Genomic DNA, 27,984 nt, shown 5'->3' with positions numbered 1-27,984 from the left:
AAGGCATTACTTTAGCAAAGGATAACAGAAATACCTACCAGATAGAATCTAAACCAAAGCACCACAGATAACAAAACTATCCTTTTTCTTATTTTTTAGTATCATGATATACTCTGGCAAATGTGAAAAATGACCAAACTAAAGATGATTAAATATACTTAAGGAAGTACTACAGCTTAGGGAAAATAAAATTTGTACATACTCCATAAAAAATTAATTAAGATTGACAGTTGCTCTTTATAGATAACTATATTTTAATAAGCAAGTTTTTCTTAGTATTTATCATTTGAATGCAACAAATATGAAATATCCCTAACTTGATTTTTTAAAACTGCATATGCATTTCCCCAGTCCTATTTGTTGAATAGTTTATCTCTTCCCTCTTGGATTGTTGTGCATTTTATATTTTATCATTTATTAGTTTTAATATATTAAAATTTCACTGATATGTCCAAATTATCTATCGGTACCACATTTTCAATTATTGTCGTTTTATACTATCTGGTCAAGTGAGTTCTCCCTCACTACTCTTAACTATTCTTACAAGTGTTATTTCTTCCAGATTAACTTCAGAAATAAAATACTTCAAGGGTCCAATTGGTGTTATGTCTAGAATGTTATTAACTCCAAGAGATTATCTGCAAAGAGCTTGCATCTTTATACTACTTAGCCTTCTTAATTAGGAACATGAAATGAACCGCTACTCACATCTTCCTTATGCTACTCAGTAAAATTTTACCACTGTTCCTGTAGGCCCCTCATTTCTTGTTAGTTATTTTTATATCATAGTATTTATTTTTAATTCAGAATGGAAAGTCTTAATTTATGTGTTCTAGCTAACTATTTTGGTACAGTGTAAAATGATTCCATAATCATTTCATATCTAGCTCTGTTCTTGAATTCCCTTAGTGATTCCTGTTGATTCTATAAAGAAAAAATGGACTATTCATCAAATGGTATAAGGAAATTGGGGGTAGGAGGTACTGGTATGATACTCATCAATCTGGGATATTTTTCTCATATACCAAAATAAATTCCAGAATGTTTAACAAGTTAATGGTTAAAAAATAATTTTAAAATGACATTATATACAGTTAAATACTGAATTGATTTGGAAGTGAATAAAAAGCTTTTAAAGATGAAAAAATGGAAAAAAATTCACCAAATTCAAAGGTTTAGCTACATTAAATTCAATAGTTTCAAATAAACAAAGTAAAATACTAGGTAAACATTAAAATGAGAAATGTATTTGGCAAATAACAGTTAAATGGGGTAAAATCCTAACTATATAAAAAGCGCTTTTAGTGTTCCTATTTCTCCACATCCTCTTTGTAGGGACATGGATGCAGCTGGAAACCATCATTCTTAGCAAACTATCACAAGAACAGAAAACCAAACACCGCATGTTCTCACTCATAGGTGGGAACTGAACAATGAGATCACTTGGACTCGGGAAGGGGAACATCACACACTGGGGCCTATCATGGGGAGGGGGGAGGGGGGAGGGATTGCATTGGGGAGTTATACATGATATAAATGATTAATTGATGGGTGCTGACGAGTTGATGGGTGCAGCACACCAACATGGCACAAATATACATATGTAACAAACCTGCACGTTATGCACATGTACCCTAGAACTTAAAGTATAATAAAATAAATAAATAAATAAATAAATAATAAAAAAAAGCGCTTTTAAACCAATAAGAGAAAAACTAATACCCAGAGAAAGAAGGGCAGAAAGAATTAAAGGAATGAACAGATAATTCACAGAAGAGATCAAATGCAGATAAATGTATAAAACATTCAACTTTACAATCAAATTAAAATTAAAATGACAAAGAGATAGCATTTTTGTGGCTATTCAATTGGCAAAGATTTGGTGAATTGAGACTGAAAACTCAAGTACATCTGACAAGAGTAAAGCATGTTACAACCTTTTTGGAAAGCAATTTGGTAATCTGAATTAAAGCTTAAAATAATCCAAAGTACAAATATATATTTTTGAAATACTCAAGAGATGTAGGCAAAAAGTATGTATAAAGATAACCATTATAATTTACACTGGCAAATGGAAGCCATGGCAATGCCCCAAATAAAGAAATATTTAGTTTGTGGTATAATCTTATGATAGAATGTTAGTGTAGCTATTTAAAATGTATTACTAAAGAACACCTAATGGTTTGAAAAAAAACCACTTATGATGTGATAACAATTGAAAGCATCAATATACAAAATTATACATAGCAAGATACCAATTTTATAAATCTATAAACCATACATGCATAGGAAAAAAAAGAAGGAAAATACAATAAAAGGTTAACAATGGTTATATCTGGGGGAAAGAAATATGGATAACTTGCATTTCATTCTTTATGCTTTGAAGACTTTTTCAGATGTTTTACAGGGAACATATTGTTACTTTTATAAGGAGACAAAAAATTAAGGTTACTTTTAAAACTACAGTTAATGGATATTTTTGAAATATGCTGTCAAGTGATACAAGAAAACTTTCAGAAACAAAGCAAGAAAGCAATTTTTAAAAATCAATAGAACATCATTCTGTTGTTCTTATACATGAACAACAGAAGATACTTTTTATAACATGAACTTTTCTTCACACGTTCGATACCATTAAAAGACTTAAAATAAAGCTAGTAATACCTATTACATTTTCACTCAGAAATACAACCTATAAAAAACGCTTATCTAATCAATTACAGCAAAATGTGTAATTAGAAAGCTTACCTTTTTCACTTACACTCTCACTTTCAATCTCAACATCATCACAACTTGTATATTCGGGCGTGGAAGCCAATTCCTCCTCTGAACTGCTCAACGAAACCTGGCGCATTTTACCTCCTTTCTTTGATTTATGAGGCTTTGGTGGGGGAGGTCTCACTGACTCTGACTGGTCTGAACTGAGAGAATCATTCCTTAACATTGTTTCCATTTTTTCCCGTTTCGTTTTTCTTACAGCAGAGCTAGGATCTAAGTGGTGCTGTTTCCGTAGTGAGTCAGTACGCCTCAAGTCTGGTCTATCTATGGGTAGTGGACTCCTCCTGGGGGTAGGAGGACTATGGTTTGTGGTCCTTTGTGCATAAGAACTTGGTCCCTGAGCCTCTCGAGTTCTTTCCATTGAATAAGATCGCTGATTTTCCATGGCAGCTCTACGTTCAGATACAGATCTTTGCCTTGATGGTCGGTCCATCCTTAGCATAGAAATCCTGGAATCTTCCAGGTCAGCATTTGCCAAAGAAACATCACTATGCCTTCTCTCATGCCGTGCCCGGGACACTTCAGCATGGATCCGCATTTGTTCTTCATAGGGTTGTGGCTTTACTGGATAACGGGCCAAATTTGGATCACTTCGGTAGCGTGACTGGTACTCTTCTTCTCTCCTTTGTCTTTCGTATTCATCTCTGCTTTCCACATCCTCATCATCCACAATATATTCTTTGGAATGCCTATGACTTCTCCTGTTGGAGTCCCTATAACTTAAATGATCAGAGTCTTCATAAAACTGAGGTTCATGTTGAGATCGCCTATCAGCATAATCTGATGGAGATCTAGGCATTGCGCTATCCGAAGTAGCATACTGTGAATATTCCTCTCTTTCTTCCCTTTGGTCGTATCTTCTATTCTGATCTCTGGATACAGATGGGCTTCTTTTCCTAAGTAACCAAAGGAAAAGAACAATGAGAAGAGCAAAAATTTATCAATTTTACATTTCATTGATTTGCTGCCAGGTTGATGGATAACTAAGTAGTCATTTTGCCTTTTTAAAATTTCATTTTAAAGGCATACCAAAACAATGGTTTTAGTAGTATTCATTATATTAAGTTCAAATAAGTACTTTGTTGTGGTTATTAAGTGCCTGCAACACTATATCTGGAATATGCTTATGCTCCAAAATTAGATAATATGATATTCCACTGCTATAAAATAGCCTTTATTCTAATTTCCTTGCTTGGCTTGCTACATACACTTCCACTATCCACCAACTATTATTCAGCAGCTTAGAAAAATATTTTCTTCCATCTTCTCTATATCTAACATGTTATGAAAGTTACCTGAAAATGTAATGAAGCCAAACTGATTTGGCTCAAGAGTTGAATACTTTCTTACTAAAACTAAGTGCTGGCTCTTAAAAATTGTTTTCATTCATCATCTGTCTAGTTCATTCCTAGTATTGGTCCACCTAAATTTTCATTTTATCATCATGTCTCCAACCTTTTTTTATTGATCTAACTTGAGATAAGCAATTTAAATAGATAAATAATAATGATCCATTCATTACAAAAATCCTAGAAATCAGAAAAACTACTATTTTTATTCCATCTTCATTTAGATTAAGGCCAGCTTGCTGATATTATTCTACTAAGTCTCTATATCTGACCCCTCATATTTCCTTATAGTCTCAGAAGAAGAAACTGCTTATTACCGTCTCAACTTACCCTTCTAACACTGGTAAAACCTAGTGAACCTTGCAATCACACATAATACCCTGTTAACAAAATATTCACACCAACTTTTTCTCTGGAATAAACTCAGATAATATCAACTATTAGTCATGAAAAGCAATAGGATTAGAATCCTGAAGATAACAGAAAAGGTTTAGAAAACTATTATGGGGATTTTGCCAGGACATGAACAGCAGATAATGAGAGAGTGAAGTCAGTTGAAGTTAAAGATGACTAAGATTGAACAGTTCAGTTGTGAATTTCTTAGTCAATGGTTTATTAGCCCAAAAGCAAGAACAGAGAAAGGACAGAGTAGAATGACCCAACCTGGAAAAATCAGCACTCTTCTCTAATATCTCCCCTGGGTCACAGAATCTTTTTCCCTCATATTTGGAATACAGTCTGTCAATCTATCAATTAGGTTCACTAACAAAAACAGAAGTTATTCTAGGTTTTCCAGGTAGGAAGGGTTTTAATTCAGGAACCAGAAGCTACACAACAGTTGAATGGGCTACAGGAATAAAGGCCAGGAAAGTTAATGCTGATGATCTTAGCCTGAAGATGCAAAGACAAGGGTTCTCAAAATGGACATTAGAAAGCTGCTGTGAATGTCAAGAATCTATGGACATATGCCAGCAATTATCTCAACCACCTAAAGCATCAGGGTGGCCAATTAGCAGGAGTTTGCCCAGGAGCCACTAAGACTTTTATATCTGCCCATCTGCTAGCCAACAACTAACATGTGACAATAATGGCTTCTGTATATCCTCCACCTTTCAAATCTCATGTAAGTACAAAGCCAGGATAAACTCAAACCTGGAACTATAAAGGAATAACTACTGTAGAAAGTGAAAAAATTAGTCTATCCCTTAAATGTTTCATAATTAAGAAAGTGGATGTGACATTTTTTAGCATTTACATTTATATATAAAAATTTAGACTTAATTACAAATCTTTTAGATTACAATTGTTAAATAAAACCATAGATTCCTACAGTTTAAAATTTACAATCAAAACAAAACATTCAAAAAAATTTACAGTAAGCAGCACCCTATGTTTGTGTATATACGTGTGTGCACACTGTGCATCATTCATTTTACTTTTGTCATTACTTTTATACATTTGACTAAAAAAAAACACTCTAGCATGATAGTAGTCTATCATGAAAAGAACATCAGATTTAAGGAATCTACAGTTCTTAGTCATACTTTTGTAATTAGCCAGTTATTTCAAACTATATAACCATTAAATCCTTAGGAGTTTGTGCTTTAAATTGAGAGACATACATTTTACATGTTAACTCATATGTTACTTTAATAAACATATATTAGGTAAGAAATAAATGCCACACACTATCATATAAATTAGGAATACAGAAATGATTAAGATACATTCCTTGTTCTTAAGAGGGTGAATGATTCTAAAACCATCTTCCATTTCGTAGGTAGTATGATTTTATTGATACCACAAATTCATCAAGTTAATAAGCCTACATGAAAGCTTAATGCATTAAGGATTTCCCATAATATATTTAATGCAAACTGAGTATTATAGAAGCACACAAAAAAAAGGAACACTTCATTCCTATCTTAAAGAATTAACATGAATTTTTGAAAGTAGAGTATAAAGTGAATACAGTATATTTTATCTTACTGAAAAATAAGAATATTTATTTCCTATTGAGGACTTCAGTTCCAAGAGAAAGGTTATTAGTAATTAGCTCCTAGCAAGCCATCTAGGTATTTTTTAAAAATCATACCTTAGGAAAATTGAATTCATTGTTAAATCCAGCAATCACATTGTTCTAGAGATTATGAAATTTGCCAGAAATATGTGAATCATACTGTAGATGTCGATTTGTACTGGATTTAAGATTATAACCACTATGAAAATAGAACAGTGGTTATAATCGGGAATTGGGATGACTATTGTCACTATTAAAAAGACTTAGGTTTTCAAAAATACACTTTAAGGTATAGTACTTTATAGTACTTTTTCTTATATAGTACTTATAGTACTATATAAGAAACAAGGCACACTTTCATTCTAACAATATATGTATCAAACAATGAAGAACCTGCAATCATTTCTAAATAATAAATATTTTATCAAACAATTTTTACCAACTATATTATGAATTACTTCATATATACTGTCCTTTAAATTTTAAACTTCTATATTTCATGATACTATATTTCTTTCAGGAACTAAATAAAATCAATGTAAATTCAAGTAATGTGTTTCTAGTCTATATCTTTGCTACTGGCCTTTATAAACAAGACTTAGCATTTATTATCATCAGGTGGAAAACATTTAATAGATGATAAAACAATATCATTGATAATTTATACATTTCTCTAAAGAACCATAAGGCATTTAGCAGTATTTAATTCATCTATTATAATACAAAGGAAAAGGAACAATTCATCTAGGATTTTACATTTCACTTAATCCTTCAAAGACCCTGAGAAATTAAGAGGCAGAATCCAAAATTATGCCTTTCTTTAGTATAAAATGTGTCTGTGGCATCATATAGTGCCTTAATCTTTACTCCTATGCATTTTATTAATCCCTATTTCTGTTATAACAGTATCAGTATATATTTATATTCACTTTATATTTATCTAATATCAATTCACTTCTCTTTACTGCCACCTGCATTGTTAGAATTGTTTTCTCTTTCACCATAGTATTCTCTCCTTAATTAGAAACAGTTTATGGAAAACCACATTTTAAACATCCTAAATCTACTGTAATAAGTATCATTTCTATTCCTTGCTTACAATTGTTTGTCATGTGGACTATTCAATCTATTTCTAAATATTCTAGCTTGTATAACACATCTGATGCTCCATTATAAATGTTATTCTAACTATGCAAAATAGTATGTGTAGGAAATCCTACAAATTAGACTCCTTAAATTCCATGTCCAAAAAGCATACTGACTGATGGGAAAATTCCAATGAAGCTTCTTTCCCAATTAAAATCACTTCCAGATTTCCCAAAGGCATCCAGGGTTTACATGCCATAAATTAATTCATGTTTTTACCATAACTTCCATTTTAATATTTACAGCCTTTACCATCTTAAGTGATTTGTGTTACTAATACCACCTATAATACTAACCATATTGATAAAATAATCATCAAATCTCTGAAAATATAGTCTAATGAACATTTGAAAACATTTATAAACATTGAAAAATTACACGGAAACCTACATTGTAATATTTACATATTTTAACTCAACTGAAGAAATATGCAATTTTTAAAAATTATAACACTGGACATACAGTGCAGAATTTGAAGATTACTAATTTTTGTAAATTTAAATTTTACATTAAATTAAGTACTACCTATATGAAAATTTTTGTGACTCATAAGCATTAATAGTAGAGATTATTAAAAAATTGTTACTTTATAAATAAAAAGATGTAAATCACACTTGAAAAATCAATAACCTGAAAAAATACCTACTTGTTTTAAAAAATCTGTATAAAGCACGGATATTGCTAAATAAACTAATATAATACTTCACGAATACAATTACACAATGCTAACTAACCATACAGTTTAAATATAACATTTCAACCAAATTCTAAAATTTTAAGCTGTTAAAACACATTAAATCAAGGATTTAACAGAAGTATATGATCCTGTAAAACATGAAAACAAAGGCCCATTTCTATAATTCCTACAAAAAGCTTTTAATAAATCAATTTCTATTTATAAAAAATCAAAAATATATAAATTTTTACATATCACAATTAATATTTAATCTATTTTTATTGTTTTACCTTTGTTCAACCAATGCACATCTGTCGAGCATGAAGCATCATGTTGACAAAAATACATCAACAGTGTGCCAGGCAGTGCTTTCATTTAATCCTTCTAGCCCTGGCAAAATCATAGGAGCCATCCTTAATCAGATGATTTGAAAGTCTCTACTTGCTTACAATTGTTTTATTTCAAAACTCAGTTACTAAAAAATTACACAAAAACAACACTCATTCAAGGATGGAGTCATAGAATCCTCTAGTGATGGGCCTGTTAAGAAAAAGGTTATTCTTTAATGCTGTTACTATGTGGCTGTATATAGCTCCAGATCAAGTAAGAATGTACCCTGTAAGGAGGATTATGGTACTTAGCTGATTAGTGCCTCACAATACTGAACACCAAATGCAAGCTACATCCAAGGCATTTCTGGGCACTATGCTTGAAACTGATGGATTCAGAAATTTATAAATCACCCTCTCCTATATGAATTGCAGTACTTCTAAAACAACTAGTCTATGTGCTTGTTATTGATAATTGTACTGCTTTAGCTTTCACCATAAAATGTACAGTAACAGTTTAACAGGCCTATTCTGTAACTTCTTTTCAATTATTCAATAACAAATTTCTTAATCTTAGTAAACAGGCAACGTTTCCCCAAAGGTTCAAGAAGCAGCAGTTTTTGTAGAAATTTAATAAAAAGTAATGTGCTCCATTAACTAAGAAGTTGGTTAGACACTAAGTTTAAATCAAATTTTGCTCATTTTAATTTGTCAATTAACATCTCAATGCTCATTCAGTGATTTAAAAAAAAATTAAAAAGAGAATAAGGCCACACAAATTCCTTCCTAGCAAAAGTCAGTTATCTGGATATTAATATTACAACTCTGAAAGTTATATTTAAATGATTGCAAATAATTTTATATAAAACTGAGAAAAGGCCAGTGTTACATGAGGAGAAAAAGATTAAAAAGGGCTGTGCTGTTTTTAGATCTCATAAACAGCAAGTTTAAATGAGGGTCTAGGAATATATGGTAGCACCATTCAACTATTTGTATAGGTATTCACCTCTATAATTTTATTTTAGAATTAAATGTAGGTCTTGAAAAGATGGGGGGGGGGGGGAACATGTGGATAGAGAATGTGATTTTTTTACCTCTCAGATTTCTAATAAAGACTGGCAGATTATTCAAAGAGAAATGTAATAAAATTTCAAAATAATTCATTTTCATAGGAATGTAAAACCAATAATAAATTTCAACCATACAGACCCCACAGTTCATATTAAACTGAAAAAAAAATCCATTTGCCCACAGCTTATTTTTATTCTTAAGTCAAGAAAATTTCAGAAACACTGCAGTTAATAGCAATCCTTCTTCCTCTTTACTTTTCCTTCCATTCACTTTACCACCTCAGTGAGTTCTCTTGGTGATGTTCCTCTAACTGTAATGCACACTCTGGTGCCAATGCCCTTCTCTATCAATCGTCTTGTTTCTAGCTTCTCTTATTCATCTACCCCAGACTTTCATTTGTATCACCTTTAATACCACCACTGTTTTCCCTTCACTCTCTACTGATCTTTCTAGGGCTCCAATTTCCTTCTCCTTTTCTCTTTAGAATGTTTATTCACCTTTCAGGACTAGTTTCCCCATTTTTAACTCTTTACTCTTAACATGTTTTCTTTTGTTTATTGCTTTTGGAACTACTTCCCATGCATTCAAATTTTTGAGGACCCAAATTAGGATCTAAGAGGTTTTCATGAGAATAATTATTACAATTATATTATCCAGTTAAGATTACAATTGGATCCTAAAGTACAAAACAACAAAAAGATTCTATGAATCAGACGCTAAATTAATTTTTATTTTATTTTATTCATGACAGTATTTTCAACTTGTGTTTAAAAGATTAAGGTTCTTAAATATTCAAATCTCTAGAAAATGCTGCACAATTGATGATCCCTTCAGGAGATCAATAATGAGTAGTGAGACTGAATCAGCAACAAAAAAATCTTCAAACAAAAAAATAAAGCTCAAGACCAGGTGAATTCACACAGGAAATCTACTAAACATTCAAAGAAGATCTGGTACCAATACTACTGAAACCATCAAAAGATTAAGAAGGAGGGGGCCGGGCGCGGTGGCTCGAGCCTGTAATCGCAGCACTTTGGGAGGCCGAGACGGGTGGATCACGAGGTCAGGAGATCGAGACCATCCTGGCCTACACGGTGAAACCCCGTCTCTATTAAAAAATACAAAAAAAACTAGCCGGGCGAGATGGCGGGCGCCTGTAGTCCCAGCTACTCTGGAGGCTGAGGCAGGAGAATGGCGTAAACCCGGGAGGCGGAGCTTGCAGTGAGCCGAGATCGCACCACTGCACTTCAGCCTGGGCGACAGAGCGAGACTCCGTCTCAAAAAAAAAAAAAAAAAAAAGAAAAGATTAAGAAGGAGGGAATCCTACCTGACTCATGCTATGAAGCCAGTGTCACCCTGATACCAGAGCCAGGAAAGGACACAAGAAAAAGAGAGAGATAGAGATCAATATCTCCGATGAACTGAGATGCAAAAATCCTCAACAAATACTAGCAAACCAAACCCAACAGCATATCAAAAAGATAACTCACCACAATCAAGTAGGTTCCATTCCAGGCATGAAAGGATGATTCAACATATACAAGTCAATAAGTGGGATTCACCACACATAAAATACCTAGGACTATACTTAACCAAGGAGGTTGCATTAGTCTGTTCTCACACTGCTAGAAATAAATACCCAAGACTGGGTAATTCAAAAAGGAAAGAGGCTTAATTGACTCACAGTTCTCCATGGCTGGGGAAGCCTCAGGAAACTTACAATCATGGCAGAAGGAGAAGAAAAGACACGTCTTACATGGCAGCATGCAAGAGTGAGTGTGTGTCAGTACAGGAAAAACTACCTTTTATAAAACCATCAGATATCGTGAGAATTCACTCACTACCGAGAGAACAGCATAGGAGAAACCACCCCCATAAATCCAATCACGTCCCAACAGGTCTCTCCCTAAACATCAGGGGATTATAATTCAAGATGAGATTTTGCGGCGGACACAAAGGTTAACCATATTAGAGGTGAAAGATCTCCACAAGTAGAACTACAAAACTTTGATGAAAGAAATCACAGATGACACAAACAAATGAATAAACATCCCATGCTCATGGATTGGAAGAATCAATATCATTAAAATGATCATACTGCTCAAAGCAATCGACAGACTCAATACAAGTCCTACTAAAATATCAGCATCATTTTTTCACAGAGTTAAAAAAAATCCTTAAGTTCATATAGAACCAAAAACAGAGCCCCGAATAGACAAAGGAATTCTAAGCAAAATGAACAAAGCTGGAGGCATCACATTACCTGACTTCAAATTAAACTATAAGGCTACAGTAAATAAAACAGAATGGTATTTGTATAAAAGTAGACATATAGACCAATGGAACAGAACAGATAACTTAGAAATAACAGCCAAATACCTATAACCAACAAAACGTTTATACACCTAGCAGCAGCGTAAACAGACAATCCACAAAGTGGGAGAAAATCTTTACAATCTATACATCTGACAAATGACTAATATCCAGAATCTACAAGGAACTCAAACAAACAATCAAGAAAAAAATAATCCCATCAAAAAGTGGGCTAAGGACACGAATAAACAATTCTCAAAAAAAGATATACAAATGGCCAACAGACATATGAAAAAATACTCAACATCACTAATAATCAGGGAAATGCAAATCAAACCCACTATGTGAAACCACCTTACTCCTGCAAGAATGGCCATAATCAAAATGTCAAAAAATAATAAATGTTGGTGTAGATTCAGTGAAAAGAGAACACTTTTACACTACTGGTGGGAATGTAAACTAGTACAACCACTATGGAAAACATGAGATTCCTTAAAGAACTAAAAGTAGAACGATCATTTGATCCAGCAGTCTCACTACTGGGTATCTACTAAAGGGAAAAGAAGTCATTATACGAAAAAGGTACTTGCACATGCATGTTTATAGCAGCATAATTCACAATTACAAAAATATGGAACCAGTCAAATGCCCATCCATCAACGAGTGGATAAAGAAACTGATATGCATATGTGTGTGTGTGTGTGTGTGTGTGTGTGTATACCCATTTCTATAATTCCTACAAAAAGCTTTTAATAAACCAATTTCTATTTATAAAAGCACAAAATATATAAACAAAACAAAATATATAAATATATAAACAAATGTTTTGCATATATATATATATACAGTCCACACACAATGGAATACTACTAAGCCACAAAAAGGAATGTAATAATGGCATTCACAGCAACCTGGATAGGAATGGAGACTATCATTCTAAATGAAGTAACTTAGGAATGGAAAACCAAACATCGTATATTCTCATTCATAAGTGTGAGCTAAGCTATGAGGATGAAAGGCATAAGGATGATGGACTTTGGGGACTCAGGGGGAAAGGGTGGGAAGGGGGTGAGGAATGAAAGGCTACAAATTGGGTTCAGTGTATACTGCTCGGGTGATGGGTGCACCAAAATCTCACAAATCACCACTAAAGAACTTACTCATGTAACCAAATACCACCTGTTCCCCCAAAAACCTATGGAAACAAAAATTTAAAAAGAATCAGACCACCCTACTTCTTCAAAAGGTGTTTTTTTTTTTTTTTAAATAAAGGTTTGGATTAAAAAAAAAAAAAAAAAACCATACACTGGGGAAGGAATACCTTGTTCAATAAATGGTGCTTGGAAAATTGGATAGCCACATTCAGAATAACGAAACTGGATCCCTATCTCTCTCCATTGTCAAAAATTAACTCCAGAGGGATTAAAGACTTAAATATACGATCTAAAACCATAAAAATTCTAGAAGAAAACTTAGGAAAAACTCTTCCAGACATTGACTTGGCAAATAATTTATGACTAATATCCCAAAAGCAAATGCAACAGAAGCAAAAATAAATAAGACTTAATTAAACTAAAAAGCTTCTGCACAGCAAAAGAAATAATCAACAGAGCAGACAGACCTAGAGAACAGGAGAAAATATTCACAAACTGTATATGCAACAAAGGACGAATATCTAGATTGCACAAAGAAGTCAAACAAATCAGCAAAAAACCCCAAATAATCCCACTAAAAGTAGACAAAAAACATGAATAGACATTTCTCAAAAGAAGATATAGAAGTTGCCAACAAACATGAAAAAATTATTAACATCTCTAACCACAAGGAAAATGCAAATTAAAATCACAGTGAGTACCATATTACCCTAGTCAAGAATGGCCATTAATATTCACGGGAGCAAGATGGCCGAATAGGAACAGCTCCAGTCTCCAACTCCCAGCGCCAGCGACACAGAAGACCGGTGATTTCTGCATTTTCAACTGAGGTACTGGGGTCATCTCACTAGGGAGTGCCGGACAATCGGTGCTGGTCAGCTGCTGCAGCCTGACCAAGGAGAGCTGAAGCAGGGCGAGGCATCGCCTCACCTGGAAGTGCAAGGGGGAAGGGAATCCGTTTTCCTAGCCAGGGGAACTGAGACACACAACACCTGGAAAATCGGGTAACTCCCACCCCAATAGGGCGCTTTAAGCAAAGAGGCACACCAGGAGAATATATCCCACGCCTGGCCGGGAGGGTCCCACGCCCACGGAGCCTCCCTCACTGCTAACACAGCAGTCTGCCCCGATCTATCCGCAAGGCAGCAGCGAGGCTGGGGGAGGGGCGCCCGCCATTGCTGAGGCTTAAGTAGGTAAACAAAGCCGCTGGGAAGCTGGAATTGGGTGGAGCTCACAGCAGCTCAAGGAAGCCTGCCTATCTCTGTAGACTCCACCTCTGGGGACAGCGCACAGCTGAAGACCAACAGGGGAAACAGCGGGGGCCGGTGCAGACGCGAACGACTCTGACAGCTTTGGGGAGAGCTGTGGATCTCCCAACACGAAGGTTGAGATCTGAGAACGGACAGACTGCCTGCTCAGGTGTGTCCCTGACCCCTGAGTAGCCTAGCTGGGAGAAATCCCCCACTAGGGGCAGTCTGACACCCCACACCTCACAGGGTGGAGTACACCCCTGAGAGGAAACTTCCAAAGGAAGAATCAGACAGGTACACTCGCTGTTCAGCAATATTTTATCTTCGGCAACCTCTGCTGCTGATACCCAGGCAAACAGGGTCTGGAGTGGACCTCAAGCAATCTCCAACAGACCAACAGACAGTCCTTCTGACTGTCAGAAGGAAAACTATCAAACAGGAAGGACACCTATACCAAAACCCCATCAGTACGTCACCACCATCAAAGACCAGAGACAGATAAAACCACAAAGATGGGGAAGAAGCAGGGCAGAAAAGCTGGAAATTCAAAAAATAAGAGCGCATCTCCCCCTGCAAAGGAGCGCAGCCCATCGCCAGCAACGGATCAAAGCTGGTCAGAGAATGACTTGGATGAGAGGAGAGAAGAAGGCTTCAGTCCATCAAACTTCTCAGAGCTAAAGGAGGAATTACGTACCCAGCGCAAAGAAACTAAAAATCTTGTAAAAAGAGTGGAAGAATTGACAGCTAGACTAATTAATGCAGAGAAGATCATAAACGAAATGACAGAGATGAAAACCATGACACGAGAAATACGTGACAAATGCACAAGCTTCAGTAACCGACTCGATCAACTGGAAGAAAGAGTATCAGCGATTGAAGATCAAATGAATGAAATGAAGCGAGAAGAGAAACCAAAAGAAAAAAGAAGAAAAAGAAATGAGCAAAGCCTGCAAGAAGTATGGGATTACGTAAAAAGACCAAATCTATGTCTGATTGGGGTGCCTGAAAATGAGGGGGAAAATGGAACCAAGTTGGAAAACACTCTTCAGGATATCATCCAGGAGAACTTCCCCAACCTAGTAGAGCAGGCCAACATTCAAATTCAGGAAATACAGAGAACGCCACAAAGATACTCCTCCAGAAGAGCAACCCCAAGACACATAATTGCCAGATTCACCAAAGTTGAAATGAAGGAAAAAATCTTAAGGGCAGCCAGAGAGAAAGGTCGGGTTACCCACAAAGGGAAGCCCATCAGACTAACAGCAGATCTCTCGGCAGAAACTCTACAAGCCAGAAGAGAGTGGGCGCCAATATTCAACGTTCTTAAAGAAAAGAATTTTAAACCCAGAATTTCATATCCAGCCAAACTAAGTTTCATAAGTGAAGGAGAAATAAAATCCTTTACAGATAAGCAAATGCTTAGAGATTTTGTCACCACCAGGCCTGCCTTACAAGAGACCCTGAAGGAAGCCCTAAACATGGAAAGGAACAACCGGTACCAGCCATCGCAAAAACATGCCAAAATGTAAAGACCATCGAGGCTAGGAAGAAACTGCATCAACTAACGAGCAAAATAACCAGTTAATATCATAATGGCAGGATCAAGTTCACACATAACAATATTAACCTTAAATGTTAATGGACTAAATGGTCCAATTAAAAGACACAGACTGGCAAACTGGATAAAGAGTCAAGACCCATCAGTCGGCTGTATTCAGGAGACCCATCTCACATGCAGAGACATACATAGGCTCAAAATAAAGGGATGGAGGAAGATCTACCAAGCAAACGGAGAACAAAAAAAAGCAGGGGTTGCAATACTAGTCTCTGATAAAACAGACTTTAAACCATCAAAGATCAAAAGAGACAAAGAAGGCCATTACATAATGGTAAAGGGATCAATTCAACAGGAAGAGCTAACTCTCCTAAATATATATGCACCCAATACAGGGGCACCCAGATTCATAAAGCAAGTCCTTAGAGACTTACAAAGAGACTTAGACTCCCATACAATAATAATGGGAGACTTCAACACTCCGCTGTCAACATTAGACAGATCAACGAGACAGAAAGTTAACAAGGATATCCAGGAATTGAACTCATCTCTGCACCAAGCGGACCTAATAGACATCTATAGAACTCTCCACCCCAAATCAACAGAATATACATTCTTCTCAGCACCACATCGCACTTATTGCAAAATTGACCACATAATTGGAAGTAAAGCACTCCTCAGCAAATGTAAAAGAACAGAAATTATAACAAACTGTCTCTCAGACCACAGTGCAATCAAACTAGAACTCAGGACTAAGAAACTCAATCAAAACCGCTCAACTACATGGAAACTGAACAACCTGCTCCTGAATGACTACTGGGTACATAACGAAATGAAAGCGGAAATAAAGATGTTCTTTGAAACCAATGAGAACAAAGATACAACATACCAGAATCTCTGGGACACATTTAAAGCAGTGTGTAGAGGGAAATTTATAGCACTAAATGCCCACAAGAGAAAGCAGGAAAGATCTAAAATTGACACTCTAACATCACAATTAAAAGAACTAGAGAGGCAAGAGCAAACACATTCAAAAGCTAGCAGAAGGCAAGAAATAACTAAGATCAGAGCCGAACTGAAGGAGATGGAGACACAAAAAACCCTCCAAAAAATCAATGAATCCAGGAGTTGGTTTTTTGAAAAGATCAACAAAATTGACAGACCGCTAGCAAGGCTAATAAAGAAGAAAAGAGAGAGGAATCAAATAGATGCAATAAAAAATGATAAAGGGGATATCACCACTGACCCCACAGAAATACAAACTACCATCAGAGAATACTATAAACGCCTCTACGCAAATCAACTAGAAAATCTAGAAGAAATGGATAATTTCCTGGACACTTACACTCTCCCAAGGCTAAACCAGGAAGAAGTTGAATCCCTGAATAGACCAATAGCAGGCTCTGAAATTGAGGCAACAATTAATAGCCTACCCACCAAAAAAAGTCCAGGACCAGATGGATTCACAGCTAAATTCTACCAGAGGTACAAGGAGGAGCTGGTACCATTCCTTCTGAAACTATTCCAATCAATAGAAAAAGAGGGAATCCTCCCTAACTCATTTTATGAGGCCAACATCATCCTGATACCAAAGCCTGGCAGAGACACAACAAAAAAAGAGAATTTTAGACCAATATCCCTGATGAACATTGATGCAAAAATTCTCAATAAAATACTGGCAAACTGGATTCAGCAGCACATCAAAAAGCTTATCCACCATGATCAAGTGGGCTTCATCCCTGGGATGCAAGGCTGGTTCAACATTCGCAAATCAATAAACGTAATCCAGCATATAAACAGAACCAAAGACAAGAACCACATGATTGTCTCAATAGATGCAGAAAAGGCTTCTGACAAAATTCAACAGCCCTTCATGCTAAAAACGCTCAATAAATTCGGTATTGATGGAACGTACCTCAAAATAATAAGAGCTATTTATGACAAACCCACAGCTAATATCATACTGAATGGGCAAAAACTGGAAAAATTCCCTTTGAAAACTGGCACAAGACAGGGATGCCCTCTCTCTCCACTCCTATTCAACATAGTGTTGCAAGTTCTGGCTAGGGCAATCAGGCAAGAGAAAGAAATCAAGGGTATCCAGTTAGGAAAAGAAGAAGTCAAATTGTCCCTGTTTGCAGATGACATGATTGTATATTTAGAAAACCCCATCGTCTCAGCCCAAAATCTCCTTAAGCTGATAAGCAACTTCAGCAAAGTCTCAGGATACAAAATTAATGTGCAAAAATCACAAGCATTCTTATACACCAGTAACAGACAAGCAGAGAGCCAAATCAGGAATGAACTTCCATTCACAATTGCTTCAAAGAGAATAAAATACCTAGGAATCCAGCTTACAAGGGATGTAAAGGACCTCTTCAAGGAGAACTACAAACCACTGCTCAGTGAAATCAAAGAGGACACAAACAAATGGAAGAACATACCATGCTCATGGATAGGAAGAATCAATATCGTGAAAATGGCCATACTCCCCAAGGTTATTTATAGATTCAATGCCATCCCCATCAAGCTACCAATGAGTTTCTTCACAGAATTGGAAAAAACTGCTTTAAAGTTCATATGGAACCAAAAAAGAGCCCGCATTGCCAAGACAATCCTAAGTCAAAAGGACAAAGCTGGAGGCGTCACGCTACCTGACTTCAAACTATACTACAAGGCTACAGTAACCAAAACAGCATGGTACTGGTACCAAAACAGAGATATAGACCAATGGAACAGAACAGAGTCCTCAGAAATAATACCGCACATCTACAGCCATCTGATCTTTGACAAACCTGAGAGAAACAAGAAATGGGGAAAGGATTCCCTATTTAATAAATGGTGCTGGGAAAATTGGCTAGCCATAAGTAGAAAGCTGAAACTGGATCCTTTTCTTACCCCTTATACGAAGATTAATTCAAGATGGATTAGAGACTTAAATGTTAGACCTAATACCATAAAAACCCTAGAAGAAAATCTAGGTAGTACCATTCAGGACATAGGCATGGGCAAGGACTTCATGTCTAAAACACCAAAAGCAATGGCAGCAAAAGCCAAAATTGACAAATGGGATCTAATTAAACTAAAGAGCTTTTGCACAGCAAAAGAAACTACCATCAGAGTGAACAGGCAACCTACAGAATGGGAGAAAATTTTTGCAACCTACTCATCTGACAAAGGGCTAATATCCAGAATCTACAAAGAACTCAAACAAATTTACAAGAAAAAAACAAACAACCCCATCAAAAAGTGGGGAAAGGATATGAACAGACATTTCTCAAAAGAAGACATTCATACAGCCAACAGACACATGAAAAAATGCTCATCATCACTCGCCATCAGAGAAATGCAAATCAAAACCACAATGAGATACCATCTCACACCAGTTAGAATGGCAATCATTAAGAAGTCAGGAAACAACAGGTGTTGGAGAGGATGTGGAGAAATAGGAACACTTTTACACTGTTGGTGGGATTGTAAACTAGTTCAACCATTATGGAAAACAGTATGGCAATTCCTCAAGGATCTAGAACTAGATGTACCATATGACCCAGCCATCCCACTACTGGGTATATACCCAAAGGATTATAAATTATTCTACTACAAAGACACATGTACACGTATGTTTATTGTGGCACTATTCACAATAGCAAAGACTTGGAATCAACCCAAATGTCCATCTGTGACAGACTGGATTAAGAAAATGTGGCACATATACACCATGGAATACTACGCAGCCATAAAAAAGGATGAGTTTGCGTCCTTTGTAGGGACATGGATGCAGCTGGAAACCATCATTCTTAGCAAACTATCACAAGAAGAGAAAACCAAACACCGCATGTTCTCACTCATAGGTGGGAACTGAACAATGAGATCACTTGGACTCGGGAAGGGGAACATCACGCACTGGGGCCTATCATGGGGAGGGGGGAGGGGGGAGGGGGGAGGAGGGAGGGATTGCACTGGGAGTTATACATGATATAAATGATGAATTGATGGGTGCTGACGAGTTGATGGGTGCAGCACACCAACATGGCATAAGTATACATATGTAACAAACCTGCACGTTATGCACATGTACCCTAGAACTTAAAGTATAAAAAAAAAAAAAAAAAAATGGCCATTATTAAAAAGTCAGAAAACAATAGATGTTGGCACAAGTGTGCTGAAAATTGAACACTTATACACCACTGATGGAACTGTAAATTAGTACAGCCTCTGTGGAAAACAGTATAGACATTTCTCAAAGAACTAAAACTAGATCTACCATTCAATTCACCAAACCCATTACTGAGAGTATCCATCCAAAGAAAAAGAAGTCATTATATTAAAAAGACACCTGCACACGTTTATCACGGTACAATTTATGATGGCAAAGATGAGGAATCAACCTAAGTGCCCATCATCTGATGAGTGGATAAATAAAATGTGGTACATACATACCATGGAATACTACTCAGCAATAAAAAATAATGAAATCATCTCCTTTGCAGCAACTTGGAAGGAACTGGAGGCCATTATCCTACATGAAGTAACTCAGGAATGGAAAACCAAATATTGTATGTTATTACTCATAAGTGGGAGCTAAGCCATGGGTATAAAAGGTACACGGAGTATATAATGGACATTGGAGACTCAGAATTGGGGAAAGTGAGATGGGAGTGAGAGACAAAACATCACCTACTGGGTACAATATACAATATATAGGGGACAGGTATACTAAAAGCTCAGGCTTCACTATTACACAATTCATCCATGTAACCAAAAACCACTTGTACCCCTAAAACTATAGAAATAAAAAAATTTAATCTTTTTTTAATAATTCTGCTCTTGAAGTAAATCTATCTTCAATAAAGCTCTCTTATCTTCTTTCCAGTTTCTTTCGCAATACTCCTATAGAAATTTCCTCTGCCAGTGATGCATTAGAGCCAGCAAAAAACCAAAAGAAAGAAAGAAACAAAAGAGTGTGGTGCTTGCTGGAGCTAGGCCCCAAATAAGATGAAGAAGCAGATGCAACCAAAGACGTTGGTGAGGCTGAGCTTTGTGAAAGAAGGTTGTTAAATTTCAACAAGTATTTGTATGTGATCTGATCATATTTTAAACATGGTGTTCTTTATTAAACACCACATTAAAAGAGGGATATCAACTAAGAGGCATGTCTGAGACCACGAGAATGATGAGTCACCAGATTAGACAACACAGTTAGAATTTTCTTTTAAATGTGGACATGTTTTTAACATAAATTCCTCCAAATTATGTGTTTTAAAACTTTTATAGAAAAGTTTCTTTAGCAATTTTAAAAGTAACTGATAGAAAATAATTTCACACTGTGAAATTACTTGTTTAGCCTTTAATTTATATCTATTCTCTAAAAACATGTTAGATTACAAGCTAAAAGTAGGTGACTTTTAGGGTTACTATGTCTTCTGAATGAAGAAAATAGGAAATGTACGCTGGAAGCAACTGTAATGAATATTTGTTATTGGCTTTCTGTTATCTATTTATCTTTATTCTTGAAACAGAAAGAATGTTTCCTCCCTTCTAAGCTTTGTGGTTTTGATTGAACTGGCCTCAACTGTTTCAGGGTTGAGCCATGATTAGCAGAGCTAATGAGAATGTACCATTCCTGTTCAAAATGACTAGCACAATGACCTAAGCTGGTCCAACCACAGTGCCTCTTAAGGACATTGGTCTGAGGGTACTGAGCCATAGACTTATTGTTTCACGATTTAGGGTTCATGTAACTCTCACAGTTACTAGAAGACAATTTAAGGGTATAAGTCAGAGAGCCTTCCCCAAATGGAGTCAATATCCACATAGTGACAATTAAAAACAGAAATAAAGAAATTAGGTTCTAAGTCGCTTTACTGGAGATTCAGGATCAATCCCCACCTGAATCAACTCATGTACTTCTGAAGTTTCAATGAGGTAAACAAATTATCTTTAAGTTTAAAGCCAGCTTCATTTGGGGTTTCTATTACTTGAACCTAAACTTTTCTTTGTTGACACAGAATCTGTGACATAGACAGACCCCAAAATCTGTATGTTGCTTTCTCATCAGCTGTCATGATGCTTCTGAGCTCTGTTTCTATGAAAATTGTTTTTTTTTCCCTTTCTGAAATATAGGCACTTTGGCACCTTTATATATGCTGTAGTCATATGGTTTCTTTAAAGTATTTCCAGTTTTACAGTAAAAATAGTCACTTAATGAGATGAAAATCTTTCCTGAGATTAAAAATCAAAAGATTGTATATTTAATATTGAATTTTACATGATAATTCTGACATTGGGCTTATTCTATTTAAGGCTAGAAAGAGATAACAACAAACCACATGCAACATGTTTCAAGCGACAGCAACAAGCTGCCTTTTTAAAGTAATTCTCAGTAAACTATCCCTTGGCCAACTGCTCACCTAATTCAGAAACAGAAAAAAGAGGTAGATGACACATGAAATATTACCTCCATTACTGACAAAACAGAAATTGCAAAACTGGTCTCCATGTAAAAAGTGGGATTCCTAATACAAAAACTCAGAATCATACAGACACACCCATCCAGGCACAGACTACATTGGTCTGAGACTATTTTACAGCCTGTTTCTATAAAACTTGTGGCAGGCAACAGGAGAGAATGTACGTTCTCTGTGAGCATCTTGTTCCCAAGAGAAAGAGGAAAAACAAAGAAATTGCTACTTAGGCTCACTTCCTTATCCCAAGGGGCAGAACAGAAGAGGCAGTAGGAGGAAGCCAGGAATATTATTTTAAAGTAGCTCCATCCATTAGGGAGGGAATATATGAGAAAAAAGGAGGATACCCTATCTACCAAAACATTTTAAGTCTAGAATTGTGTTCGGTTAAAGCAGCTCTAGTGCACCCAGAACTTCATGATTTAGGGTTCAAATAATACTTTTCTTAAACTGAAAGTTGATAAGATAGCAGTAAGAATTAATGGCTTTATAAAATCCATAAAAGGACCAAAGGCAAAGAGAATGTGGCAAATATAGTTGGTTGCCTACTGAATATCTAATCTCTCTACTTTCTTACAAATAGAATCCAAATTTTATTCTGGGCAGCAGTGTGCCTGGTCTAACAAATTTCTTTTCTGGGTTTTCTCGTGGCGGTGATTCAGGCCAATAAGATTTAGATAGAAGTTTATTAGGTACAGTTTCTACAAAGCTACGTATTCTTAGTGAAAAGACATAAGCCCAATAGGCTGATACATTTCATACTTTATTCCTCCAACTTCTTAACTGTAATGTGGTCCTACTACCTATAACACAATAGCCCTCTTTTAATCTTGAGTTTTAAAGCCACACATTGTAGTAGGAGCGCATTAAGCAAGAGGAACATAGGTCTCTGTTAACTTCCTTGAGCAGTAGTATCATCCTTGAGCTGTCTACCTCCAGACTTCTTTTTACATGAGAAAAACATAAACTTCTTTATTTAAGCATGTGGTTATGAGATCTATGTTACATATAGTTAAACATAATGTCAACTAAAGCCGACTCGTCTCAACTGAGAACTCTCTAAGACATCTAGCTCATTAGTAAATAAACAACAAACTTGTTATAAACAAGTAAATAAAAGGCTACAATAGATACAAATGGTCTAGGAACAAAAATATATGCAGGTTGTCTGATGACATACAAGCCAAGGAGAGAGTGACTTCAAATAAGAGATAGAACAGTACAACATACGTCATAATTCCTTAATCAGTGGCTGCTGGAGCCAAGAGTCTATCATGAGTATCTCCTCCCAATTCTGTGTTCTGTGATGTCACACCGGTAGCTTAAACTCAGCCATGGATACTGACACCATGGAAATACGCTAATGCTGTAAATCAGGTCTTTTTTCTTTGGTGAGCTTGTTGTCAAGTATTTACTAGGACATCACTGCTTACACACCCCTGTACAGTTAGGCAAGAGTCTAGAAAAAAATGTGCAACGGGTAGCCAAACTGCTAATGCTGTTCATCCAGAGACTTTATTAAAGAATACCTAACGTAGGGTCTGACTCAGTCACTGTTTGAGAAAACAAGACAGTAGGAGAGAAAGAAAGAATTCGTTCTTGGCATTATAACTATAGAGTTAATTTTACTTTCCAAAAGAACTAAATGTAAAAAAAACCAAACACCTTTGGTTTTAATTTAAAGACACCCAAAAATCAATACAATTCTTTGAATATGCCATTCTACCCCAATCCTACAGTCTTTTGAGTTGCACGTTGTGACAGAGTTTAAGTGTGTTTATGAAATCAGAACATGTCAGAGCATTAAAAAAACCTTTGTAAATATGGTTTCCAAAGATCTAATGGCTAATGTAATGACAGTAAGCAGGAAGAGTGTCAGACTGCATTTAAAGTAGTAGATAATATGGAAAATAAAAAACCTGAAAGTAGTTACCACTAGATGGCACTAGAATATATAACTGAATGTACACATTTGTATCCACAAAAAAACAAAATTATACTAGATTTTTATATTATACAAAATCCCTTTGACTTGACTTTATTTATTTATTTAGACAGAGTCTTGCTCTGTCGCTCAGGCTGGAGTGCAGTGGTGCAATCTCAGCTCACTGCAACCTCTGCCTCCCAGGTTCAAGCTATGCCTCAGCCTCCCAAGTAGCTGGGATTACAGGCGCTCTCCACCGCTTATTTTTAGTACAGATGGGGTTTCACCATGTTGGCCAGGCTGGTCTTGAACTCTTGACCTCAGGTGATCCATCCACCTCGGCCTCCCAAAGTGCTGGGATTACAGGCATGAGCCACCGCGCCTGGCCCTTTTACATTATTTTCTTTTGGAATTATTTATATCATACTTCTTTGCACAAAGAATTTGAAATGGCACAAAAATAAGATGCAGGAAATAGTTAAGTAGAAACTGAAATTGGGATCAAAATCAGAAGTGGCAGCAGAGACCATAAATGAAAGTTGGGTAAAAATTGAAAAAGGCTTATAAAACATGACAAGCATTCTGAACTTTTATCCTGTAGACAAAAGGGATATCATCAGATGTTTTGTATTAGCAGATATTCTGGTTGTAATCCTATGGTTAAACCTGAGGACCAGGAACAAATCTAGTGTCATAAAGATCAATTGGATTATTCCAATAATCCAAGCAGGAAACCATGAGGTCCTGAATTAAAACAGTGGAAGAGAATGAAACAAAATATATTTAGGAGGTTAATTCTGTGGAACCTCAGACGCAGGAAGTAAGAAAAAATAAACATTGACTGTTTTTCTTTTCTTGAGGGGCAAAATGAATAAGATTTGGAATAGAGGAAAAAGAAAGTTTGTAGAAAAAATATGTTCTATTGACCAATAAATATATTTAATAAACAACATTGAACAGAAAGAATTTGACAGTGTTTTCCCATCACTAATAAAAGTCTACATGGCAGATTCTATTTCTATAATGGGTATGAAGACTTGAAGACATTATGCCATTAGTTAATGTGTGTGATAAAGAATGTTATAATTTTTTTTTATTATTGCAGTGGTGTAGTGGTGGTGGTGGTGGTGGTGGTGGTAAGAGTGGTTTAGCTGGCCGGGCGCGGTGGCTCAAGCCTGTAATCCCAGCACTTTGGGAGGCCGAGACGGGCGGATCACGAGGTCAGGAGATCGAGACCATCCTGGCTAACATGGTGAAACCCCGTCTCTACTAAAAAATACAAAAAACTAGCCGGGCGAAATGGCAAGCACCTGTAGTCCCAGCTACTCAGGAGGCTGAGGCAGGAGAATGGCGTAAACCCGGGAGGCGGAGCTTGCAGTGAGCTGAGATCCGGTCACTGCACTCCAGCCTGGGCGACAGAATGAGACTCTGTCTCAAAAAAAAAAAAAAAAAAAAAAAAAAAAAAAGAGTGGTTTAGCTAAACTTAGCACTGAGTTATGGGCACTTTACATGTATCCACTAATTCATTTTTCAAAATAATCCTGTGAAGTACTATTATTATCATCCCCATTTTTCAGATGTGTAAACTGAGCCCAAAGTTATTTACTTTGCCTAAAATCACACAACTGGTAAATAGTAGAAAAGGAATTTAAAACTAGTGAAAACAAAAAAAAAAGCTGTCCTTATTGCTATCAGCTGTTAGCTGACATAGTTGCTACCAGTTGGGCTCTGATTCCCCCCAGTACACATAAACAATTTCACAGAATATCAACATCAGCCAAAGGCTCACTGTAACTGTTATAGAACAAAGGAAAAACAGTACTATTCCATCATCCTGCCTGAACAGAGATAAAGGCAAAGATGCCATGCAACCAAAAATAACCAAACATGCCCCTCCCCTAACTGCCACAAGTGACTATTACTTCTTCTCCAGTACAAACTCTACCACTGTTCTGTTTGTCCCATCTCCAATATTAAAATTAAGACCCTCAAACTGTCCCCACTCTCTAACAGCATCAAATTCAACAAAGACTCCATTTTTAAAATCCTCCCTCAAATCACCTAATACAAGTCCAACTTGTATAAGTGCCCCTTAACTCCTTCTTATTGAGATAACCCACAGTTTCATAAGGTTTGTGTCCTGCCTTGCTGTAGCCAACTTTTTTTTATTAGAAATGTGTTCCTTGTCAGGCGTGGTGGCTCATGCCTGTAACCACAGCACTTTGGGAGGCTGAGGAGGGCAGATCACCTGAGGTCAGGAGTTGGAGACCAGCCTGGCCAAAATGGTGAAACCCGGTCTCTACAAAAAATTAGCTGGGTGTGGTGGTGACACCTGTAGACCCAGCATTTTGGGAGGCCAAGATGGGCAGATCACTTGAGGTCAGGAGTTCGAGACCAGCTTGACCAACATGGTGAAACCCCATCTCTTACTAAAAATAAAAAAAATAGCCAGGCATGGTGGTGGGCACCTGTAATCCCAGCTACTCAGGAGGCTGAGGCAGGAGACTAGCTTGAACTCAGGAGGCAGAGATTGCAGTAAGCAGAGATCATGCCATTGCACTCCAGCCTGGGCGAAAGAGTGAAACTCCATCTCAAAAAAAAAAAAAAAAAAAAAAAAAAGTGTTTCTGGTTGTCTTTGGCTGGTGGACATCAACAGTAGCTCTTCAGGCTCCCTCCAAGGCTTATGTTCTTAAACACAATGTGAACACTCCTCATACATGAAATGCACATATCAGGGAAACTGTCAATCTTAAAGCTAATTAAAGAGCTGGAAAAATAATACAAAAAGAGAAAAATAAAAAATAACAAATCTGTCATAAAATAAGTACTTGCAGTTAAATAGTTATGATGAATTTTGGTATAAAATAAGTATTTGCAGTTAAATACTTAACATATATGCCAAATTAATAATGATAATGCTTATATTTATATTAGTTTTTTCTATGTCTTATTCCACAATAGGACTACATTTGTAGCTATTTACAGATCGTCACTCAACAAAATATAGGGAAACATGGTCACAAGTTCCTCATGAGTTATATCAAGTGAACATATTTAATAGGTTCAAATAAATGTTTTTGATATTCTATTAAGTGATAAAAGTTTTACAAAGAAAAAACTAAAATTTACATAAAACCATAACTTTTTACTTAATTTGGATAATACTGTCTGAAAAACCACAAAAAAATTAATCAAACTTGTTTAATCTTAACACATGGGAATTTACTCATGCTATTATCACTAATAATGACTACTAAACACATTCCCAATTCAAGAGGAGATTCTTTAAAAAGATACTGCACAGATTCATGACCTTTTAGAACTTAAATTAAAAAAACACACAAAATTTATAGTTCAGGAACCATAAAGGAGAAAAAAATCCAGAGAGTAAAGTCTATAATGTATTTTCTTTTTTTAATAATAAAACAGAAGCAGGGATAAGAATGTATTCACTTACGTTCATTCTGGGCTAGTCAAAAGAATCCAAGTTCAAGGAAAACTAAGATGATTTCTAGGTTTTCACCTTGTAGTTTTCATCATCACTAATGAGTTAAGACAATGTTTCAAATAAAAAATTTATAATACTAGAACCTTATCTAGTAAATCAATTTATGTCTATGTATCCAACCAAGACTGCTAAAAAATTAAAATGACTTCGTTGTTATAATCTCTGTGATCCCAACTGTTGAAAATTATCTCTAGCACTACCAAAGATGTCTAGTAAATGTTGGCTATATGATGAACAAAGAATGAATAAACAAATTAAGACAAAAACAAATTGTAACAGAACATTATTACGCATCATGGCCTTAAAATTATAATCTTCAGTATAAAAGTTATTAGAAAGACATAATACCAATGGTAATTATTATTTTGGTATATAAATTTTCAGTAGCAGGCATCTCCAGAAAGTGTTTTATACTGACTAAAGTAAGTAGCAGGCACCTCTGAC

At 36.0% G+C, this 27,984-nt stretch overlaps 1 protein-coding gene across 34 annotated transcripts in view; it reads right to left on the bottom strand.

Annotated features, from left to right (window-relative positions):
- Positions 1–27,984, bottom strand: part of RIMS2 (regulating synaptic membrane exocytosis 2) — a 792,768-nt gene that overhangs the window by 388,005 nt on the left and 376,779 nt on the right. For all 34 annotated transcript variants that reach the window (XM_030937587.1, XM_030937589.1, XM_030937577.1 and 31 more), the window contains one exon: positions 2,749–3,674. In XM_030937587.1, the coding sequence (XP_030793447.1) occupies positions 2,749–3,674 (926 nt within the window). The remainder of the gene's footprint in view (positions 1–2,748; positions 3,675–27,984) is intronic.

This window comes from Rhinopithecus roxellana, chromosome 9 (assembly GCF_007565055.1).
Source record: "Rhinopithecus roxellana isolate Shanxi Qingling chromosome 9, ASM756505v1, whole genome shotgun sequence".
NCBI classification, from domain to species: Eukaryota; Metazoa; Chordata; class Mammalia; order Primates; family Cercopithecidae; genus Rhinopithecus; species Rhinopithecus roxellana.
This window is presented reverse-complemented; position numbering and strand designations above follow the sequence as displayed.